Here is an 11,726-nt window from a genome sequence, read left to right on the forward strand (position 1 = left end):
TGTCAAATCATAAAAAATCGCCCTTTATAAATCATGTTCCACATTCGATTGGTTGTTCCAACCCAACCAAAATAGCCAACGGTAATTATGCTCGTCTTCATTGCTAGAGAAACTAATTTTTATTAGAAGATAGCAGTTTTAAAAGCTGAGAACACTTAGGCAAACAACAAGGTATGTCTCACTACTTTAGTGGACTCCACCACTTATTAGTTATGTCATCAAGTCGGGCTACGTACATGAATATGATCTACATTTCGAAGTAAAATCAGGCTACTTTTAAAAGAACGGACAATATGCTAACACCATACTAGCGGCAAATTCTTTGAAAAGTTTCCCATTAATTTCTACCTTAAAACTTTTGGTAGAATTCGAGTTACTATTGCGGCAAGTGGTTACCCATTTTAAGCCAAGAAGTATCATGTGCATGAAATTTACAAATCCCCACTACTTAACGAAACGGCAATCTGTTGCATGATTGACATATTCTTTGCAGTTCACAAGGTTTACAATTGTTCAGTTTCTTCGACATTGCATAGCACAGTCACAAGTGTTGTAATTGGAAGCAACTGTTCTGCGTTTTTGCAAATTTTTTGGGGGCACGCAGAAGAAAGATTAACTGCAGAGCAATAAGCGTTCGTGGTTCAATTTTATAAATAGTCTCACAATTAGTGAACAGATATTTTGAGCAAAGTGGAAAACAGAATTTCCAAAAAAATGCAATTGTTTGCTTGGATTTGCCATTGAGATGAAGAAATGAACGATGCAAAGTAGTTTTTAACTGGTTGCAAGATATGCAAAAATTGGACAAGACAAGAGGCTTAAGGCCCCTTAAGATGACCCCAGTGCTAGTTCTGTATCGTTGAGCCTCACCAACAACTTTTTCATAAGATCTCGAAAATATTTTCACGTTAGAGGCCGGGATAGCACGCACGCCTGCGGTTTCTCGGTTTCCGAGAGCCGATATCTCGGTTACCCGGCGAGGTAGAAATTTTCCAAATAAACACTTCAGCTCGGTTTCCGGGGTGAAAAGAACACGATTTGAGAATTGGTTCATGCGTCAGCGTGCGTTCATCGAGATTTGAAGTACACGCCAGAAAGTTTGGAGAGTACTGACGAAAGATGTGTGCACCTCGAGCAACTATAGGTTCGTGAGTGCTCTCCAAACTTCTCACTCTAAACTTCTTCAGAAAATAACATCCCGTTACATGCATTCACTCACCTGTTAGTTTTTCGTTCGCCGTTTAAGAGATCCTTGAAGAGTGACGAAATGCTCTTCCGAAAGAAAATAAACAAGGCAATGAAGAGCACAAGAGGGGCTTGCACTTCATACAACAAACTATCTTGTTGGAAATATTATTTAATCTGCTGAAGTCATTCTCGAGGAAATTTTCTTCAGTTTGCAAGGCATTTGTTTGCGACGTCATCAACGTGCACCATGGGAAAATGAAGCACCCTCGCGCAGTACTGAATTTGATGTTATAAATATTATTCTTACCTCTCTTTTATTCTATAGTCAATTTCGGTTTAATTTATTTTCAATTTTTAAAAGGATTTCGTGGTTTCTCAGGTTGACGCCTGAATGATCGCGTCGCTACTTTTCATCTCGGTAACCGCACTGAAAGTTATTATGGGAACAGAAGCCAATTTTACCCCGGTAACCGAAGTCATATGAAGAGGGCCTCAAAAGATACGGTATTCATGAACAGCTGGTATTTAATTTCATGAGCGCAATAAAATATCAGCATCTTTCCCAACGTCACTAAACTGCATGCCCCCCAGAAAGAGACAAGTGGCTTAGGCAGCAGAAACTCTATTAGAATGCAGAAAGCTACTGAGAAAGACCAGAGCTACCCTGTATATAATTTTGAGACGGAATCCTTGGAAAATGTCTACTCCAATCTTGCATTGAGGAGCAACGTAGTTTCCGCGGGAAATTTGACACACACGGCTAACGTACGCAAATGCGCCTCCAGAGATTTTGTTCCCCTGGGCGATACAAGCTTCGGTCACACCGCTGTAACTCCAAGACGAGAAATTTTTTTCGACTCTGCTGGCTGGGGTAAGGAAGGGAAAGCTATACCAAACGCAGGAAACCGCTCACAAGATTTTTACTTCGATGAGTATGCGTTGGTAGCTGATCAATATGGCAATGCCATGCCTCCGTCGAGAAAGAGAGGCAAGACTGAGAAACCGGACTGTTCTGCCAATCAATTGAAAAACATTGGTTTTTACGCCAATTTAACAGATTCACGAGAGGAAAGGCAACAGGAAAAGAAAAGCAGCAAAGAAGAAAGAAAAAGCACCCCTTCCCGTTTTAATGTCTCGAAACACCAGAACGTGGGAAGACGTTATTGCTGTGGTATCGTTGGTATTCGAGAAATTGCTCTTCTTCAAGTCCTGACTTTTTTCACAGCCGTTGCAGGTTTGACTTTGGTGATGATGATACTTAATGGGATGATCACGGTTTCTCCAAATACTGTGAACGGTATGCTGAAAATTTGGTAAAATAATATGTTTGCAAAAAATAATGCAGTTAATGCGGGTTAATGCGGATCGTACGTATGATTTTCTTTCTTACATATGCTTACGCTTTGACCACTTTAATGATAAATATTGACGGACTATTTGATTAAGGTACTGATCCAGCTTCGTCTGTATGCAGGCTGAAACAAGATGGGTTGTTCTTGTTGTGTTTAAATTAAAAAGTACCTTCTCAAGTTTCGAAATATAGAGTTTCAAGATATCTATATGAATTGGACCTGGAAAATGATCACAAAATACCATCAATTTTAGCCGAGACAGGTACAGAGATCGCTGGATAAATGATCAATCACTCAACCGGAGACGAATTTTACCTCAATGATTATTGAGATTTACAGTAGGCGATACAAGATAGCACGCTCCTATATGTTCTTTCCCGCCCACTAGGAAATTTCTTTTACATCTGTAGGGAATTAGTTGCGGGAACAAACTGTGATGAAAAATAAGGCAACGTGATTCTGAACTGAATATCTGAAATAATCTGCTTGCTTGATAACAACGAAATTTTGATTAAGTGTCGTGTGGAGATTTAGCATGGCACTAATTTGCGTGAAACGTCAAAGACCAAACGACAAGTTTTTGCTTGTCACAAAAGCATAAAAATTCTCTTATTCCCACATGTCTCGCTGTTTTATGAAGTTGCTCAGAATGTGCAGCTAACAGGGAAAACAACGAGCTAAAACTTGAATTTTGACAAAATGCAAATTTCAGCTTGCCGCACATGATAACCCACCCGTGAGGTATCATTTACATACACACAGCGGAAGCAGTGTCTCCTCCGATGTGTCTCCCGGGTTCTGTGGACCTTTTATTCATCTAACGCCGTCTCTTTGCTTCAAACAATCTAATATTTAGTATCTCAGGGAATAAAGAAAGTTTAGGATACGGAGCGTGTCTTTATAGCGGAGCTCCGCGCGCGCCAAAGGCGCGCGAGCGCGGAGCACCATAGCTAAGAAAATATGGTAACCCATCGATGTGAGAAAATTGGGTTTTGTAGCCATGACGTCATGAACGTCCGTACGTATGTCCGTCCGTCCGTCCGCCCATCGATGTATGCCAATGTGACCAGTGTCACGTAACCATATCACGAGCTCAAGTTTAGAGCTCATCGAGGAGGCAACGCTCCAGTTTACACTATAGCTAGTTTACAGCATACATCTTTGATATTGGACATCAATGTTACGGTCAATGGACACCTGTCAAAACAAGGTATACGCTGACCAGTATCACGTGACCATATCGCGGGCTCAAGTTAGACCTTATCGAGGTCAGCTGGTTTTTTCCGCTAATCAATAGACCATATTCGTATTCTCAGTATTGGACTGGAACTAGCTTGCAATGGAGGCTAATGCGGGGAAATCTTTTCAAATGCAAATACTTTTTAATATATTCCCCCGCATTAGCCTCCATTGCAAGGTAGTTCCAGTCCAATACTGGGACTACGAATATGGTCTATTGGAGAGGCAGTTGTACTTTGCGGTAAAACAAGTGTAATTAATTAAATTTATACCAGTTTGAAATATCAGGCCTTCGAACAAAGGGAAGGGGAACTGGGAAAAGCCTGAAACCTAGTGGATAATTTGAGAACAGCCTCTATCAGAAAAAAAAAACCCAAGGCTTTGCGATGACTTCTCTGATCTCGTCAATTCGTCTTAGATAAACTCACAGTATCTCACTTTTTTTCCCTGCAAATGCGGCATCACCAGAAAAACAGGTTGACTTTTCATCTCGATTCCAAGAATTGGAATCAAAGTTTTCGAAGATAAAAGAGGAATTAGACAACACTCGACAAAAATTGAAAGAGCTGGGCCAAGTTAGGAATCCACTGCCGGAATGGAAGACACTTAACGACACCATTGAGGTGACTCAAGTTATTTCTTATAGATATCATGTTACTAGCAGTAATGTAGATTACAGAAAAAGGCAAATCTCTCGAGCTATTTTGACAAAATGGCGTATTTTCTTTGTGTTGAAAGCTAGTTACGCTATTACCAGTGTTTGAATTGCGCACGCGAGAGCCTTATGAATAATTGATGATGTCCGGCCATTCTGCGCGATGGTGCGTCGCCTTGAGGCCTTAGCCACCTGTATCGGTTGATTTCTCGCTCTAAATTTCTTGTTTCATTCAATCGACTCATTTCATGTGACTGACTTCCAGGAATCGTTATTTTTGATTGAGTACAATGACTCATTTCACTTGATTTATGTCAAGTACGACTCATTTCATTTTATTGAGTAGTTTCATTTTCAAGATTTGTGCCAGCACTAATTTGATAGAATACGCCCTTGGACATCAGACGTCGCCAAAGCTCCAGGAATCGTAGGCGTCGCAAAAGCTCCAGGAATAGTCAATATTTCCCTGATCAGGCTTTGATCTACGAAATATTTAGGAAAGATAAGATCGATATTACCTTGTAGTTTTTCGTAGTCGGATCCAAAACCATGAGATCATATGACGAAAATATACTATTGTGACGTTTGGCATTGGAACCAACCGACAACCTTTTCTCGGTTTCTCGCGCTTGGAACATGAACAGGCCTTCCACGAACACAGAGAATACCCAACCGCTCAATAAGAAAGCGTCTCCTTCGTCGACGCAATTAATATGATGTAAACCTGTTATTAATGCTAATTGATATTAACTACACTATTAAGGTGGCTGAAGTTATTTCTTACAAATATCAATGTTAATATTATTGTTAACTATTCACGCCTCTATATTAATTTATGATAGGCAAACTTCTCAAGACACCAAGAAGACTTTAAAATGATGTTGAATTCGTCCGAGAGACGATTAATGACCATGATTTCCGATATTGAGGTCCAAGTTAACAAGACTGACCAAAAACTGCGGGAAGAAACAAGATCGTTATGGGCCACCGGAAATGCATCTACAGAGAAAATTCACAAGGTATTCAGAATTGTGTAGTACTACTAAATCGTCACTTTATTTACGTCTCAAGTCTATACAACCTAACACAAGAGGTGTAGTAGTTCTTGGTTTGCGTCTACGTGGAGGTTAACTATCAGTAGAGTTATTTCAGTAGAGTTAGAGCGGTTTTCAATTGAGTGTCGAAAGTAATTAGATAATTACTTTGGTTTATGATTACTTCACTCAGTGATTGGTTCAAAGTTATCGCGCCATTTTTTCAACCAATCAGAAGTGAAACCAAAACCAATCGTGGCTCACGCGTGCACATTTTCCCGCGCTTTGTGTCGGCTGCGTGTAATTACTTCGAGTTTTGATTGGTTTGCTGGATTGTCTCAGTCCTTTTTGATTGGCTAAAGTTATTACTTTGGTTTTGGTTTTACGACACTCAATTGAAACTCGCTCTATGACTTAGAGTTAGAGTTAACGACTGCCAAAATCCTGAATTCAAGATTTTGGAAGTCCGAAATCTTGTGATTCCAAAATCTTGAATTCCGGATTTTGGAAACTTAACTCTAACTCTACGATATAACTCTATGAAAATAACTCTAAGAATAGCTGTCTCCATCTACGTGATGCGGAAACGCCCATGTTGGTCAGTACAAAACAATAGAAAATGGCCCCACACGTTTTTCATAATAATACATAGTCACATTCCAAAAAGACATTTTAACGCATTGTTCTATACACCAACAACGCATCCGTGACGTCAGATTCAAACCATCAATTGGCCAATGAGGGGTTAGTGTAGTGGTGACAGCACACGCTTTGTTATTCTCCGGCGGGCTCGGCCCTACAATAGATGTCGCTTTTCTACTGGTCAGCAAGAGGTTCTCTTTCTTCAGTTTCTCCTTTCGTAAAAAAAAAACAGAGATGGAATTGATCGTCCCTACAGAAACTTAGATTTGAGTTGATTTTTGGTCTCCTCAATTCATTTTCTTCAATTCCTCATTTCGGTCTGACGGCGAAGGGTTAACGCTTGAAACGTCAGCCGGCTCACGATTTTTTCTGGCGGTGGTTAGTTTAAAAACAACTCGTTTGACGAAAGCAATTTTTCGTGTTTCACTGGTTCCCCACCGACGCAGCACCACAGGGCGACCACAGTTTCTATAGAAACTAACCCTACTCCCCTCTACACCCTACTCACTGAAACCAACAGCTGTGTCTCTAGAAGCCGTCTGTGAACGAGAATAAACTGAAAAAATGGAATTTACACGAGGGAGGTTCAATCAAACACTGTCAACCAATCAACAGACTCTTACTATAGAGAGGCGCATACGTTGCTTGCCTCTCGTGTGTGCCTTTTTAATGTCGAACTAAACTGCGACATTTATTTAACGGTCAATTTGGTGTTTGCTCCTTTTTTGTCAGATAAAAAGCAGTTTGAATGACCTTAGAGACAAAGTCCACTCAGGAGAACAAAGAATAAACCAAACAATTGATCTAAAGGTAAGAGATTTAGTACTTGAAGGCCGTTGGTGTCTTTTCTAAACAGCAATTAAAGACAAATACATAATGATTACGAAAGCATAATGATAAACTATTATAGCCCAAGGATTTGAAACCTATATTGTTTTATATGTGAGTTGTAGTATCGGACTCTTCAGACCCAATAACCTCGATTCCATGTGGCATAAATTAAGATTGCAATAATTAAAGTCGACAGCTACTACTCTACCACTACTACTACTACTACTACTACTACTACTACTACTACTACTACTACTACTACTACTACTACTACTACTACTACTACTACTACTACTACTACTACTACTACTACTACTACTACTACTACTACCACTACTACTACTAGTGCGACTACACTAACGTGCGTAATCGACTACACTAACGTGCGTAATAGAATGGAGAGTTCAACGTTACAATTAAGCTAATAATAAGCCATTTTGAGACAAAGAGAGACTACGTAACTCTTAAATGCATTATAGTAAACGAAAGCCACCGAGGCCAGTATGTTAACTTTAGATTCGAATCTGTTGCTGCATGGTTGCCTTGCCCGCTCCGCAACAGTGGTCAACTTAACTTACTCTTGCAGTCTAACACTTACGAACTTGAAACATGAACGCAAGAAAGAGGTAATTCCGTCAGGTTTAGCTCCATCACTCACTATGTTTCATTCGTGTTTCCGAATCTGCAAAAGTTTGATCCCTGATATCAGATATTCACCGTGACCCTTGCAATCAGAAGAGTCTTGATTACAGCAAAACCTTTTTTTTTTTCAATTTGAAAAACAACAGATAAAAGATTACGGCGACGTACAACCCCTTCAGATGTCATTTAACAAAACCCTCCGAGAAATGAAGAATGAGTTGACTCGAATATGGTTCTCATTGAACTCTACTGGTGAAAGACTGCAAGAACAGATCACAGCTTCGTGGTTATCAATGTGGAGTGCAGTCAACGCCACCCAGCTGGAACTTGTGAATAAAGTAAGCAGATTCTGCTAGTGCTCAGAAAACTAGTCCATTTCATTTCATTTTATTTCATTTCATTAAACCACTTCACTCCATTCCATTGCATTCCATTCCAGTCTATTCTATCCTATTGTCGAGCAGCCGAAGTCATGAATTAACCATACCCACATAATATCCTTTCCAAACCGTGAAATTTAGCTTCAAACTTAACGTGAAACGACATCAGGCAAGCAGGTAACTACTCATCGAAAAGCCCAAACTTTTCTTAATCAAACTTCTCTCTCACATCTCCCGTAAGGTTGGTTATGAAACATCCTCAAAACAAGTTACCCCAAAGCTACGGTTATCCATGACCAAATGAACTTCAAATATCTTCTGCCAAAGCATGATTTCTGAACAACTCTTGTTTAGCCTACCTGGAAAGACTTTGAGGCACAATCTGTGATCTTTTGAACTTTACATATTATAAGTGATAGGAAAACATGTATTTCCCGCTTTAACCGTACTTTTTCACCTTTAAGTTAGCAGCGAAGAGACCTCAGGAAACTACCACGCCAAAAAAATTGAGCACCTTCATAATTAAGGTTACTCTTAGTGAGTCCGATCCAAGGATTGCTCTTCATTTTCAACTTTTTAGATCACCAACGTCAGCAAAATGGCAGGTCCGAGTGTTGCACAGGGATTGAACGGTAAAGGAGACCTTAGTCAATGCAAATACGATGTTGAAATCGGATTTACTACGACTGGACACGATACAGTTGCAGACGCTAGCGTAGCTGAGTCAATAGTAAGTATGTCAAGACGAGTTTACCCCTTCAGGCAAACGAAATTGACCATAATCGCCCGAATCGTAATGTTTGATAATCAAAACAAAAGACGTAAAACCATAATTTACTTCCTGGAAGATTTGGAAATTCGAGAAACAAAAAGTCGCTGCTTCTTGCTACCATATGGTATGTCTGATGTCGTCTCTCATGTTCATCTTTGTATCCTTTTTGCAGGGATCAAGAATAATTGGTGTAACCTGTTCCACAAACTTCGCTCAAGAGTATAACCTTGTGTCAACGGTTTCCTCAAACAAACAGAAATACATATGCAACCGCAAAGGGTCCTCCAACCTTTTTCATCCAACGTCAACGTCGCAGAAGAAGACAGGCAAGCTTCATTATTGGTCATGCCCGATTGGTTAAAGCGGTTTAATTAACTTGTACCATAAAGTTCTTACCTTTTAATGTGAAACACAATTTCGAGATTCAAAGCTCTACCTGGGTTGCTTAACCAGTTTATTTCTATCAAGAGTATTTTTCAGAGTTAAAATACGCAATGTCATAATGCATGGCTTTGTAGAAAAAAAATGTTCCTATTGCCATAAAGATTTCGTAAGATGAACGTTAACGATTAGAAACAACTCATTGCTACTGCCGAGCAATAATCGCATAGAATGATTCAAATGGTGGGTATACAGGTACTGCTTATCGCCAGCGCTATTTCATACGGCTTGTTTGTACCATTAACACAGTCATTCAAGTAGAAGAAATTATAAGTGCACCGTAACATTTGTTCTTAGTTTACATAAAACAGGTCCTCGTGGATTTTTTACCCTTACTTTAAAGACTCACTGGACTCAAGACAGTTGTTTCCCCCAGCCAGGGTGGTCCTTTTCCGTGGCATCAGTCATCGACCATAACCTCCAATTCCATAAAATGAAAACCCAATAAGACCTGTGCGAGGAAATAGAAAGTGAATTCCGAGAGTGGTGATACCAAAATTACACTGATTTTAAGAAAACTTAAGAGTTCTTTCTGAAGAGGAACATGTCTCGTCAAAATGAATATTGACTGTGAGTCTCATTGACTCATTGACTCATTTGACTCATAAAACATGCGTTCTCACCACGGGCAACGTTTAATCGAAATCTAACAAGCATATCTTCATTAAAGGGAGATATTAGATCACATCGTGTGTAATTATAATCTTCAATCTTGACGACCGACGACAAGTTAAGCCAATGACGTTGAAGTATTAACCAATTTAAGGGTTTAAACTGTGCATGACTGCAGGGTTAGTCCTGCACTCTCACTTAAACGTGTTGACTATCTCATTGAACGAGTCACTAATTTTGAACTGAAATAAAAACGAATGCCATTGATGGGTTAGGGAAAACGCCGGTTTATGCTATCAATTTATCACATCACGAAGAAAATTCGGAATGACATGGCGAGTTGTCTTCATCAAAGACGAGAATGAGTTTGCCTCACAATTCTAACCCTAGCCGTAACCCTATAACACAAATTACCATAAAATATTTAAACCGAAGATATTACGAAGACTAATGCGAGAAATAATAGGCACACAAAGAAACGTTTTTGTTCTGATTTCGACTTCTCTGTCATGAAAACGGCGCGTCGCACAGAATGCTTAGAGACCCTTAAATGTTCATGAACACCGTGGCCGCGATTTTGAAAACGAACTTGTTGTCTGTAACTAAAAGTAACAAAATTAAAGTAAAACTGTCTTTTCCAATTTCCAAAAGCCATAAAAAAGTTTCTTTTGGGAATTTACGATCAGTAGCGCCTTGGTTCCCCGAGGGACGGGGACTTTCTCCGTTTGTCAATATCGACATAGCAAGTTTTTATTGGTTTTTATTATTATGTTCTGAACGTAAATGCAGCTAATGATGCTCAGAGAGTAACCCTTCTTTCTTGCTAAAAAGGCGCAAACTAATAAAAACTTCCTTTTCCGGCACAAAGGTGTTCATCGAAAATTGCTGCAGATTTCCGCTTTAATGGTGGCTCCAAAACAACTGCCCCGGCCTATACCGGTCTTGTGCTTCATTTATGATCATTGGATCTACATCTCTTTCCCAAAAAACGGAAAAGTTGCTTCGAAAACCTGGATTCATGATTAGCCGTGACGCGGAGAAATACGAAGGTCACAACGAGAAGTGAAATGTGAAGCGAAAAGAAATTCAAGGTTCTCTGAATTGACTGACATGTTAATCACAAGAAAAACATTTTTTTGTTTGTTCGCGAAAAGTCGTGCCGAATGGGCTATTGACCCGTGGCCCTTGAGAGCGAAGGGTCTAATTGTTAATTATTGTATTTCAGTTCGAACCGACACTAACGACACTATTGACACCCGCTTCAAGTTGCAAGCCAACTCAACTCGTCCCTCGACGATTTGGCCCTTTCATTAAGTTGGTTCGTTGTATTAAAAACTTATTCATATAACGGCATTTTTTTGGTACCATTTTAAACACCAATGCGCACCAATAATTGTGGGGTAATAGGTCACCATAGCAACAGGAAAGTTAAACTGTTTGGGCCTCCTTAAATAAAATCAATCCTAAGATGCGCTATTTCCAAGCCCATTACAACTTCAGCCCATGGTTATAGAGGAACTGGAACCCAGAAACACGGGATCCCTCGCTCCAAAATGTTGGAGACTGGTAGGTGTGTGTCGTCGCTGGATTGTTTGAGGGGATGGTTGCTAAGTTAAGGACTCCATTAATCTTTCACCAAAGACGCGTAGCTTCATTTAATGGCTTATAGATGGTCTTCAATTCTAGAGACGCAACTAATAATGACGAAACAGCAAATGCTGGATGACGAACAAAAGTCGCCAATGAGAAATCTAGTGTTTACATCATCCAACATGGCGGATATGACATAACTTAGAAACCACCCCTTGAGGATTAGACGCCATTCACAATTGCCACGCTGCCTTTATGCCCTTCGTTTGAATGATAGAAGGCTATACGGATTAAATTGACATGTCATACATTGAAGTACGCAATTTTAACCCTGACGGAGATTAATGA

At 39.8% G+C, this 11,726-nt stretch overlaps 1 protein-coding gene across 1 annotated transcript; it reads left to right on the forward strand.

Annotated features, from left to right (window-relative positions):
* The first annotated feature begins 1,553 nt into the window (after window positions 1–1,553).
* On the forward strand, window positions 1,554–9,106 carry LOC138025238 (uncharacterized). The gene is made up of 7 exons (XM_068872462.1): window positions 1,554–2,485; window positions 4,248–4,402; window positions 5,277–5,453; window positions 6,843–6,920; window positions 7,730–7,921; window positions 8,544–8,693; window positions 8,908–9,106. Exons 1-7 carry the CDS (start codon window positions 1,819–1,821, stop codon window positions 9,094–9,096), a joined length of 1,608 nt encoding a protein of 535 aa, XP_068728563.1. The 5' UTR covers window positions 1,554–1,818; the 3' UTR covers window positions 9,097–9,106.
* The last annotated feature ends 2,620 nt before the right edge of the window (window positions 9,107–11,726 follow it).

The sequence above is a fragment of the Montipora capricornis genome, chromosome 12 (genome assembly GCF_036669925.1).
Source record: "Montipora capricornis isolate CH-2021 chromosome 12, ASM3666992v2, whole genome shotgun sequence".
Lineage (NCBI taxonomy): Eukaryota > Metazoa > Cnidaria > Anthozoa > Scleractinia > Acroporidae > Montipora > Montipora capricornis.